This window comes from Notothenia coriiceps, unplaced genomic scaffold (assembly GCF_000735185.1).
Source record: "Notothenia coriiceps isolate Sejong01 unplaced genomic scaffold, NC01 NC01_scaffold00026424, whole genome shotgun sequence".
Taxonomy (NCBI): Eukaryota; Metazoa; Chordata; class Actinopteri; order Perciformes; family Nototheniidae; genus Notothenia; species Notothenia coriiceps.
Window position 1 is genome coordinate 3,414,660 of NW_011359125.1, and position 12,310 is coordinate 3,426,969.

General features: G+C 39.0%; 1 protein-coding gene and 1 long non-coding RNA gene across 3 annotated transcripts in view; both read left to right on the forward strand.

The window, feature by feature from the left end:
* Positions 1-920: 920 nt before the first annotated feature.
* Positions 921-12,310, forward strand: part of LOC104957094 (uncharacterized) — a 16,350-nt gene continuing 4,960 nt past the window's right edge. The window contains exons 1-2 of the long non-coding RNA XR_799639.1: positions 921-1,106; positions 6,059-6,062. This is a non-coding gene — a long non-coding RNA (uncharacterized lncRNA). The remainder of the gene's footprint in view (positions 1,107-6,058; positions 6,063-12,310) is intronic.
* Positions 8,762-10,756, forward strand: LOC104957093 (dickkopf-related protein 3-like). 2 transcript variants are annotated; one of them, XM_010784707.1, is made up of 4 exons: positions 8,836-8,928; positions 9,311-9,485; positions 9,596-9,797; positions 10,534-10,756. In XM_010784707.1, the coding sequence occupies exons 1-4, from the start codon at positions 8,848-8,850 to the stop codon at positions 10,592-10,594; spliced, it is 519 nt and encodes a 172-aa protein (XP_010783009.1). In that variant the 5' UTR covers positions 8,836-8,847; the 3' UTR covers positions 10,595-10,756. The 2 variants fall into 2 exon arrangements, with proteins under 2 accessions (XP_010783010.1, XP_010783009.1); XM_010784708.1 differs by lacking the exon at positions 10,534-10,756 and having other exon boundaries at positions 8,762-8,928; positions 9,596-9,801.

The window sequence follows — 12,310 nt, forward strand, 5'->3', positions numbered from 1 at the left end:
TTTCTTTTGTGTTGCCATAAGTTAGTCTCTCTGCGTTTGTACGCTGGGCTAATGCTAATAATGCTAATGCGAGGATAATAAAATGTTAGAGTTTTACGGGGCGTGGTTGCATTCCGCCCAGCCAATCAGACATAGGAACCTTTTTCTCTGAATCATTCGACATGCCACATAGGGAANTAATAAAATGTTAGAGTTTTACGGGGCGTGGTTGCATTCCGCCCAGCCAATCAGACATAGGAACCTTTTTCTCCCACGAAAGTACCTGTTTCTACCTCTCTAGCAGGTGTAAAAGGGGGTGAAAAGGTTCTGATGAACTCATTTTAGTTCCGGCTCTTTTTGGTGTGAACGCGACATTTTGGAACTATATCGGAACTAAAGTGGAAAACGTACTGCGGTGTGAACGTGGCTAATCTTTTCTCAGCTGCAGCTCCCCGGATTTCTCAGCCTGAGACGTAGGGACGCGGCGAGGCTGCGGGTGTGTGCTCGGGCTGGATTTCGCTGTCTCGCAGACAGCCACTGGGCTCACAGGGAGGGGGGGGCAGGAGCTCCAACAAGCCGTTTAGGACAGAGAGTGAATACACATACTATACAGAGATGCTGTATGAGAAACCAATGGGAGTCTCTGTCCTAAACGGCTTGTTGGAGCTCCTGCCCCCCCCTCCCTGTGAGCNTTCAGTGCTGCGAGGGTGCGCAGGGGGATTACCCAATTGCGATAGCCTTAGAGGGCGAAGCCATATACGAAATAGAACAACTCAACAGCAACAGCGCAAACTACGACAACAACCCACACCTTGCGCATTGTTCAGAGCGGTTATAAAGTGTTGAAGCGCTCAAGTTTGAAACTGTTTCAACCTGTCACCTCTCAGAATAGAGACGAGGCAGTGCATTGAATCGCGTGATTGGACCGCGAACCAGTCAAGTGATTAATTCAGGAAATGCTGGTTCGGACGTCACATGTCACGTGGTTTGAAGCAGTTGCTGCTTCGGACGTCATATGTCATGTGATTTGAAGCAAGCTTCGAAGCACTGCTTCTATGGAATAGGAAGTCCAGGGTTGAAGCTCCTTTCGAAGCTTCAGTGTCAAACTGCCATCGCTAGAATTCTCTGTTGACCTCTTTTATCGGCCTAGTTATTCGAAATTATTGATTTATGATGTTTTATCGGCCTAGTTATTCAAAATTATTGATTTATGATGTTTTCTGTGGACTTTTGGGTAAATAAAAAACACAGTTTATTTAAACCACTCCTCTGTCCTGTTGTTCATACTCCTCACTGTTTATTCATCATTCAATTCATTCTAAATGTTATTCTGTAGATTGTGTACATTACTTTTCACTTTACTGCTTTTTGCACTACTGGTTAGAAGCTAAACTGCATTTCGTTGTCTCAGTACCTGTAATCTATGCAATAACAATAAAGTTGAATCTAATCTTGAGCAGGAACAAATGTATTTACTTGGTACATATCTGACATTAACGATTAAACACATTTGTGCATTCTTTATAAATGCAAACTGGTCAAGACCACTGACGGAAGTAGTTTTGCAAAGTAGTGGTTCTGTCTTTTACATGTAGGATTCAACCCCCCTTGTAGTGATTTGTTTTAAAATGAACAGACACTTGAGTCATTCATTTGTAGTGATATAATAATTGTTCATCTGCAACGAATCTGCAACGAAGTTCCGCCATTGCAAACCGAGTCAAGCCGACTCCGAGCTGTCCGACTTAAGGCAAGCTTTTTGAGACCTCCCCCGGCTGCAATCGGCTATTCTCGTCTACTTTCGAGGCGAGCCTCATCTCAAACAAGCCTAATGCTTAGTAATTGGATAATTGTATTGTTGCATTGGGATTTGTTGACAATGAAGAGAATAGAGAACATATCCACCTTACCCTCTGATCTTAGTAGCTACCTGCTGCTGTGTTCCTGATAATAAATCCCCCAGTTGGATGAGATTATTAAACTATCAGTACCATCATGCCAGTTTTATTATTAAGGTTCACACCATGAAATGTTTTGGCAAGCAGCCTCAATATTCTCTCCAGAAGTTAATCTTTTGTGCATGTGGACACGTTGGATACAGCAGGGCGTCATGTGGTGCTTTGTAGATAAGAAACAGGCCTTTCCAAATTCTTGCACAGCTGTTGAAGATGATAGAAAACAGACTCTGTTAAAAAAAAAACTCTGCTTCTGAACCAGCAGGTGGGCACATAAACAGTATACAAACGAGCCAAAAAGATACACACCAGAGGCCTGTACTACGAAGCCGGTTCAACATAACCTGGATATGTTTGAGTTACCCGGTTTACCTAATCCAAAACAAATGCGCTCTCGCTAAACTGTCCTACGACGCTGGTTATCAACTCGTTAACTCAAGCCAGGGCTGCGGTCGAATCAGGGCCGTCCCTGGCCAACTAGAGGCCCCACGCAAAGTTAGATGCTGAGGCCCTCTGGGGTGCTAGTGGAGCCTCGTAGCGGCGAAAACCGTGCCGCGCCACACTATTAAACCGTGCTACGTGCTACAGTGGAAATACGCCATAATTGCGTCGCATAAACGCATAGGTGCGCTGCATTTGCGGCTCAGTTGAGGCTCCCTCCGCAAGATTTTACAATCAAAAAGTAAAATAATCTCAGATCATTATACCCGGGTTACCGTAAAGTCAAAATAGTTTAGCCTGCTGTGGAAGAAGCAATGCTGTATTTTTCAAATATAATTAATTACCTCATTTGGGATCAATTGAAAAACACTTACATAATCCAATACATGCAGAACATCCATTTGGCAGAATGGATTAAGTCTTAAGCAAATTATGTTTGTTTCCTTTTGTTTTTTAATACAAAACTCAATGAGAAAAACAGTTTTTATTAGTCCAGTAAAGATGTTCCAAAAGACTGACCATTTCCTGCCCTCCCCAACCCCCCACCCTACTTTACATACTATTTAGTTGACTGGGTGATGCAAGGAGTTCATTAACAGTGCATTTCATGATTTTGGTACCACATCTAACAGCTTGGCCAAATCTCAGAATTCCCTCCTTAATGAATTGGCATTGTTCTGAAAGTCATGTAAACTTTGTAAAGATCAGTTGTTGGCACCTAGGATGTTTGGGGATTTCGGGGGGATTTCAGGCAATCTCACATAATTGTGGTGTTAATTTAACCAGTTTAACATGTTTTGCGGTCTGTACATTTGAATGCAATTAAAAAAATAATAAATAAATAAGCAGTACATTTCATTGGGTCATTAAGTTAGAGAAAAACACACCATCACTTTTAAACCCAGAATAAGAATTATGTATGAGTTATGCATATCATATGTGATATTTTTTAAAGAAGTTACTACCCAAATCTTGTAAACTTTACAGCCTTTTTCTTTGTTTATGGTGATTTAAAAATCCTAATAATGGGTAATGACCTGATTTGTGATCATTGGCCATGAGTGACCCTTGCTCCAGATTCTCATCTTACCCTATTCTTCTTCCCTTTTTGTAAACCTGGCACAAAGAAGACACATGGCTGTTTCCCATTACAGAGGGAGTCACACTAATCCGTCTTGTTTCAATTGAAAACAGCTTATCGAGAACATTATTTAACTTTACCAAAATGCAGTTGAAATATCTGGTGACAGGTTTACGTTATTTGTGGTTATTTTTATTAGTGAGGTAAGTGTATTTGTTTTTGCCTATGGACCTTAAAGAACAAATTCATTTTATTATCATTAATATACATCCATCTTCAAAAGGTGTCTTTAAAGAATAACTGCCACCATTTCTAAGTAATAATAAAGTACAGATGGGGAGTTTGTTATGAGTCAGCCAGGCACTCTTATTACCATTATTGAGAACTGAAGCCACTGCTTTTAGTGGTTGCCCAGTGAGGGCGCGCAGTGTGCTCATAAAATCCCAGATAAATCAAAGTGAAGACCTTTGTTGTAAGTCATCCCTTCAATTTCTTTCCACGTTTTGCTGCCGTAAAATGCTGCAAATGAAAGTTTATATTTTATATTGTGCTCTGATTTCGTTTTGAAAACATTTAACTGAGTTAACATCTGTTTCTGCAAAACTGAAGGTACCTCACTTTTGAGACAACACAAAGTTTAATGATAGGATATAAATTGCAACATCATTCCAGATAGATGAGAGCTCAATGGTGTCATTATAGCTGCAATGATGGTCTATTTGTTTATTTTTACCTTTATTGCCACTATTTTCACAGGTAATACTAATACGATGACTAGTAATATAATTATCAGAATCTTAAGATTCAGAGTCAGGAACTGCCTGGGGTTTAAAGTGTTTTAACATTGGTGTAATTGTCCTCCACCTGTTTGTGAACAGTGTGTAATGTCTGCACCAACATGGCTCTGAGGCATTCCTCACACCTCTTTTACAATGTGACTTCACTTTAGATTTAAGACTGGAAGTAAATAAAACACTGTGTGCTTGCACATGGACATCACTTTGTCAGGTGTATAAAAGGGCCGGTTAACTCCAACAGAACTGTTTGTCCTGTGGTTGAATAACCTCTTACACACACACACACACACACGCACACACACACACACGCACACACACACACACACACACACACACACACACACACACACACGCACACACACATGCACACATCTTGCTAACGTCATATTGGAGGTGTCTTTGTCCGACCATTTCAGTAACTTTCCCAAACTGATGATCCAAATTTAACACCTACTTCATGCTGACAAAGAAGACAGTGTTTGAACTTCCTTCCCTAGCCCATTTTCCCTATTCCCTGTTACTTTTGGTGTGCACAAATGCAAAATTATACAAATCTGCCCAGAATTTAAGCAATATCACATCTCCCTTCTATACTGTATCTATTGGCCAATTTGCGTGATTTTCCTTCCCTTTTGAACACCTGGAGTAATACTGAAACAATATATTGAATCTTAAAGAAACAGAACATCTACCTTGTTTTTCTCCCTGAAAACACGCCTTCAGTGAACATGTTCTTCTGGTGGTTGGTAGACGGACTCCTTATGCCCTCCACCTTTCAGAGCTCCCTGTGGGGTGTAAAGGTCCATTACAATGGACAACATCACCCTGCCCGTTGTTTTTGTTAGCCCCTAATTGCAAGACCCACAGCAATGTTGATTGTGACATTCATTACGCACGTCATTAGCAGAGTCATTAACAATGGGGGAGCATGATAAGGAGTGTTTGGAGACAGTTATCTGCTGTAGGCATTGGGTAAATAGAAAGGGGGGATATCTTGCTCTGGGTACATGTGTAAAACAAGAATACTTGTTTGGAGGAGTGTGATAAGGAAAGGGAGAGGCAGTTGTAGTTTTAAGTTGTTTTTCCTGGCCTGCCAACAACAGTGAAAAGAATCTTGGGGAATCAAAATCTGAAACGCCTCATCAGGAAAAGAGAATTAATTTGACCACCTTTTCTGCTTATAAGACAGACAAATATAAGTTCCGAAAAAATATTGTACATGTAGAGATTGAGATTTAAGAAACATTTGGTGTAGTCCCTTCATTTTTCCCAGAGCTGTACATTTCACATGAATGTAGTCACACACAATATATTTCCATTATTTCATTCAAACAGCCCACATACCACTGAGTGCCTAATACGCATGATTTTAAATAATTAAACTGCTCAGATTGTTGCATGATCCTGGTACAATACTTATTTACATATTGCTAATTGATCCAGTTGCTGCTATTGTGCCAACTAATTGACCACCAATTACGTCATTAGTCTGTGTTAGGCTGTTTTGATAAGACTTAACTGCTTGCAGATGAGATACGTGCAGACCCTGCAGTATCTATGTAACCAATCTGTGCTGTCTGCCACTAAGAACATGTAAATTACTAACAATTATCCAGGCATCTACTGTATGTCTGAGCCAAAATACTGAATGCTAACGAAACAATGAATGTAAAGTTCATTGTAAAGTGATAATACAATCCCTATGCATTGTACAGTCTCAGTTGGAGAGATCATCAGTCTCATCACCTCTGAGTCTTTCCAGAGCAAATGAACATCTTCAGTTTGATCACCATTAGATGATAAAGGGAGGTATTGGGTCTAATGTCAGCCTGAAGGCTTGTAACTCCCCCTGAATGAGACAAAGTGTTGTACAGAGCCTTGGCATGGCCATACAAGGAGAGAAATCATTGGCAAAGATGCCTTCAGTATTCAGTTCCTTCATTTTTTTGGTTTCATATTGACTAATTAATAAAGGTTTATAGTTTTCTTATATTTATTAAGAATGTTTTAATCTATATTACGCAAAGAAATAAAGAAAATCTTGGCTGTAAAGTACTTTTTGAAATGATTGTCCGAATTGCTTTTATCCAAAAAGGCCAGGGTAAAGAGAGTCAAAAACCACAATCAAAATACATAAAATACAATTTTGTATATGATAAATGTTTTGAAGTTATAATATCACATTTGGAAAACCTTGACATGGCTTTTATCAGAAATGTTACGAAGAATGACCAGACAGACAACAGAAATGTGTGATAAATATCAAATGTATTTCATTAAAGGTATGGGTGAAGGGTACTTCAGAAACACTTTTTTTTATATTCCATGGAATGCTCTTAACATCCCGATAGCAATGAATAGATTAAATGCTTTGACAATAAATACATTTAAAAAAAATTCATCTGTGCAAGCCGTGGCGCTGTAAAAAGCACGACCAATCATTTTAGCCGGCCCGGATAAAGTAACTGGATGGCCTACCTGCCTGTCAGCCTTCCATCTGTTCACAAACTTATCTCATGCTCCCATTGGTCATGTGTGCGTTCGTGTGTGTTGGAGGAGGGGCTCTGTAAGGAAGTCTGAAGGAAGGGGCAGATTTTTTTTGGCTGTGTACTTTCAAATTCTAGCGCACTCGAGCTGGTTTCTCCATTCTTACCTACCCTACCTTTAAGGGCTGAATGTTAAAGTAGCCTTGACTCTGAAACAACAAGAACTTGCTGCTCTGATCTCCTGAGATCCTCTAGCTTTTTTAAACAGATTTCAGATAAGAAAAGTATTTCTTTATTTTCATTGTCGAACAACATTCATGGTCAATGAAAGCATGTGTTCATTTCCACAGCTTTTTTTTTAGCTCTGTAGCACATTTTGGATCATTTTAGGTTAACTACCAGATCTTTATCCAACATTGAACAGTTACTTCCACCATGGTATATATCATGAGCATATGGTACTTCACCTGCATGAATAGACAGTTTAAAGCCACTCACATGTTCAAAAAAGACTTGGCGAAAAGCTAAAACATAAACGGTGTGAAATGTCCTGTAGTGCTAGAAAGAGGATTTGAAGGGTCTTAATGCTATGCTAAATATCTAAAACAGGCTCATAGACCTCTGACTGTATTTATTAAGTGTCTCTGATTTGTCGTTTTAAAATGGCCAAAAACCTTTTATAAACTAAGAGTAAAAAGATTTTTATGTAAAACTCACAATCCTTCTGAAAGACTGCGGAGAAAAGTGTTATTATAAACACCTATGCTGCTTCTTGGTGTCCGGTAAAGTTTCAAACTCATCGATTCATCATTATTATCAGCCACTCCTGATTTATTTTCAGTCTTCTCTTCACTACCTTTCCACCTACTCAGTCTTTTCAGATGAAAGAACAGCTGTAAAGGATGTCATAAATTACACCCACTTGTTATGAGGAAGCTGTATAGCAGATGAGATTCAGTTGGGTCGGGAAGAATGTCATACACAGTGTAAAAGAAACACAATATGATTGAAAGACAAACAGTCAATCTTGCAAGTCGAATAAATATTTCTTACTTTTGTTTGGTGAAAATATGATCTTCTGTTTTTTTGGGCAAGCTATGCTGTTAAAATACTTCCAAAACCTTCCCCTTCCAACAGTTACATGATCATACATTTGCATTTATGACATTTGAAAATGTTATTACGGTAATCATTGTTTTGCTACAATGGTTTATATTGTCTTTCTTTTTGACAAGTCTTCAAATCTGAAGTTGTGGAGAAAAAAAGTGCAAAAATGAATGTGTTTGTCTTGCTCGAGCAACTTGTTGCTCCCCTCCACACACTCCCCTTTTCCCCCGACAACTAATGGCTGATGGTAATTACATTTAATGAGATCATGGGGTCGTCTGTAGAGTGCACTTCTGCAAATTGCTCTCAGCGTGGGGTCTGAAGTTGGGATAAGGTAGGGGGCAACGAGGCAGTGGAGGAGTGTTTGCCCAGTGTTTGGGGGCCTGGGCCCACATAGGCTCTACCTGTCACTCAGTGAGCAGTGAAACATGTCATGCATTTGTCTGCCTTTGTCCTAATTTGTTTGTCTGGCAGAGATAACCACACAGAGGTGATGCTTGTCTCGTCTCTATTGTATGCAACCGTTGTCAGCCCATCACGTCCATCCATCTCCAGCCGGCCCCCTTTCTCCCCTCTTTCCCTTTCTCCCTGCTCCACGACTGGTCATTTTGCCACTATTTTCTAGCTGCGGGGGGTGACCCGGGCAATTTAGTTAATCCATTAACAACTAATTGTCTCCTCCTACCCTGTTTTTCTTTAACAAACAGCCCGGTGGGGGGGAAGTTTAGCCACAGTGACCTATAAAAGTCACTCTGGAAGAGGAGGCCACCAATGTCACTGCGTCGATCATTGTAGACTCTCTGCACATTTACTGGGACTTTTAAACTTTGGATTTGTATTTCCCATACTAAACAAGTGAATCATCTTTACTTTGAGTCACCTAGTTATCAGTCTCACAAGCTTTTATTTCTTTTAATTTGTTGGTGGAAATGTTGGGCAATCTGAGGATGCTCTGCCTGTGTCTCTGCTTCTCATGGGCTGAAACTCGTATATGGGCCTGGATGCTCAACATGCCTCACGGCCCTCCGAAGGAGGGATCAAAAGCCCGAAGAGACAGCGCTGCTTTACCCAAAGCAACTACGGTAAGATACTGGATACTGTGCTACTTACTATAATGAAATTCAAACCTTTATTTAATCTTCTTAGAAATCGTAAGCGTTCTTTTGAGCTATATTTGAGATATTTGTTATAATAGCAATACAGATCGATTTATTTAAAGGGGTAGTGTTGGTCAGAGCTTATACGCTTTTCTATTTTTTTGCTGTAAAATATTCTCAGAAAGCTCAGAAACTCATTGTTTAGAGAATATAGTAATAATCAGTGTTAACTCTCCCTACTAATATATAACTTGTGCTGTAAATTGTTAAAGACCATTAAGTCCAATAATTCCATGTTCAGGATTTTTTACAAGTTTCAACATTAGTCTCTGTGAAGTTTTAACATTTCCCTTGTTTTTTCCCCCAGGCTGTGTGCGACCATGACAGGGCCTGTGGGCGTGGTTTCTCCTGCGATCGTCACTTTGGCCTTTGTGTTCCCCTACGTGGGGAGGGCCACTACTGTCGGAGGGATGCCCAGTGTGTCCGTGGACTCAGCTGCATGTTTGGAAAGTGCCACCGCAGTATTCCCAACGGACAAGAGGGTAAGAGTGCAAAAGCTAAGACTAATATGAAACATTAATAAATTTTCATTGTCAGTTTGGAGTTTCTAAACAACTGGATCTAAAATAAACTGATGTTTTCCTTCACCCAGGTGCCAGATGTAAAGTTGATAGGGATTGTGGGGATTCTATGTGCTGTGCTCGACACCACGGTGAGCAGGTGTGTAAGAGACGTCTGATCCGCAGCGAGAGCTGTTTTGTTCCCGATGGCGGCTTGGCATTCAGCATAAACCAGATTTGTCCATGTGATGAGGGGCTACTGTGTCGAAAAAACGGAGCTTCACTGCAAAGAGAGTAAGTACAGCAAATCAATCTTCAAATCATTTTAATCTTAAATGATTTACTCAAAAAAAAAAAGTCAAGGTTAAATAACCAAGGGCCTGTAGTGGTGATAATTTGTTAGGGAATTTGCACCACTTAATTAGAGCATAAAACCATGCAGGTACTGCGTATTTCGAGCCAGTTGTTTACATTTTGTAAGACTGGGACACAGCAAAGGTTTTTGGTATTGTGTTCATGAAAAGAATACTCAAAACAGTCACCATACACACGAATAAAACCTCATTTTTCGGAATGTTATCGGTTTACATTATAGTCCCAAAGTGCATTGCACAAAGGAAACGGGGGACCTATTCACAGCTGGAAAAAAGTAAAGCTAATTATGGATGTCATTAAAACAGCTCCAAGGAAAGCTGAGATAAAGCAAAAAAAAAGAAATTAAATCCTTCGAAAAACATTTTTTAGACAACATTTGTGAAGTTTTATCGGCAGTTACATTCCAACGGCGCAGTTTTTATTTTGACGAGCATTGGTACACTTTTTGTATTATTTCCTTTTTGTATGGAAACTGTGATTATTTTTTACTAACAAGCTTGATAGGAGTAATGGGTATTTCGAGGACCAATGTTTCTTTATAATCTGAGCAACATGTTTCTCAAACATGCTTGAAAAAAATTCCAGCATATTGTTTTTTAAGATGATAATAAATGACCTGTTTTCTTGTTTTAACCACATTTTGTTTGTCTTACAGGATAGATTTTATTTACCACCCAGAACGATCAAGTTGGACCTGCCAAGTTCCCAAATCCTAAAGCCAGCATTATCTTTAAAGCTATTTATTGTGTAAATATGTTGTATATGGTTGTATATATAAAAAAGTGTATGTTTTTCTAAAGATAGATTTCTTATTTGAGTCTTACAGCAAGGATGTTTTTATTATGATTTAATTTTGTAATTGTTGACAAAAGCACTACTGTATCTAGCTTAACAATGCCATACGTTCCCTTCATCATGCATTACATGATCTTTGATTAAATCTATTTTAAGTGTCTGTTAGCATTTGAATGAAAAAATAAATAAAAAATGTTATAAATAAAGAGGGTTTTTTTGTACTGAAAACACTTCATTTTCAAGCTGCACAGATGGCCCATAATCAATAATCATACACATAAGAAAATGTATAGAATAAAAGGTTTTGCTGCTCTCTTGTGGTGAACATACACCTAGAAGGTTTATTTGATGGTAATTATTACAAACACAATACAGGACTTTTGCCACCTACTTTAATCTAGTGTTAGTCCAATGACTTAACTTCGCTTCAAAACTACATAGAAAAGCGTAGCTCAAGATAGTTTTGATACTTTTCCCCCAATTTATTATATTCATAATCTATTAGTTGCTGAATTTAATAAAGCTGTTTGTGACATCTTTAAAGAAAGTTAATATTTGATACTCTAAATATGCAGTGTCACTTTGAAATTTAAAAGGGACTGAGCCTTTTTTTGTTAAGCAGGCAGGGTTACATAAAAAAGAAACAACCAAAGAAAAGGCGCTGTAAAGCTAGCTGTCTCCTGGCCCGTTCTAAGATCGGTATCTTCCTTACCGACTCCCCTGTCGCTCTATTCAGATGCTAATTCTCTGCAGCTTGCCTCTTCAATTGCGGGCTGACTTGAATTGTTCTATGAAGGACATTAGTGTCTAACCTTTTCTGCTATCGTTTTACAGCTCTCACCATTAAGTCTTTGCAAGGAGTTATTAGATCCTGTGAAGTTAAGTGCATGTCAAAACAGCATATATTTAAAGCGTTATTAGTGCATTTGAGGCATAATATCTAACTTTTCCCCTCCCTTGAGCAACTTCAGTTACCAGCTGTTTGAATTTCTTAAAAATGGCTGATTTAGCAAATATATCAAACCATGAAAAGCTGGGATCTGAAATATGACATCCATCTTAAGCTACTTAGGCTATAGGCAGAATGATACACCGAATACAAATTATGTAAACAAGCCATGAGAACACGCTTTACACACATACCTGATGTTGGCGACACAAAAGAGATAGCTTATCGCACAAGACTAAGAAACCCTATATTACTGAATGGTGTAAAACACAGGCCTATCATCTCCACTCTAGAACACCAGTCAGTAGTGTACTGTATGCCTGCTCTTATCTGAGCTGCCATCTCTTACAGAAGGTTTCCATACTTGTCTGTTTGCACTATTTAGCTACTTAAATGCTTCTCTTTTTGTCCAAGAGGACAAAGAAAAGACACCAGGCCTATCTGTGACATAAACAAATGTGTTGCAAACAGGGCCGCCTTAATGCACGGGCTGACCTGGGCTGAAGCCCAGGGGCCTAGGGAGATCGGGGGCCTATCATGAGCCAATAAATTTTTTTTTTTTTAAAAATTCAATTTTTTTATTTTTTTATTTCGGGTGTTTTTAAAAGAAATGTTAAATAAACAAAGTCTTGGCTTTCAGAATATGAAACTTTCATTTCCAAAATCACACGATAAATACATTTTTGAA

Excerpts from the sequence above, each read along its gene's own strand:
- LOC104957093 (XM_010784708.1), top strand. The coding sequence starts at position 8,776 with ATGTTGGGCAATCTGAGGATGCTCTGCCTGTGTCTCTGCTTCTCATGG. Across the intron at positions 8,929-9,310 it reads CTTTACCCAAAGCAACTACG|GCTGTGTGCGACCATGACAG; the intron begins GTAAGATACTGG and ends TTTTTCCCCCAG. Across the intron at positions 9,486-9,595 it reads TATTCCCAACGGACAAGAGG|GTGCCAGATGTAAAGTTGAT; the intron begins GTAAGAGTGCAA and ends TCCTTCACCCAG.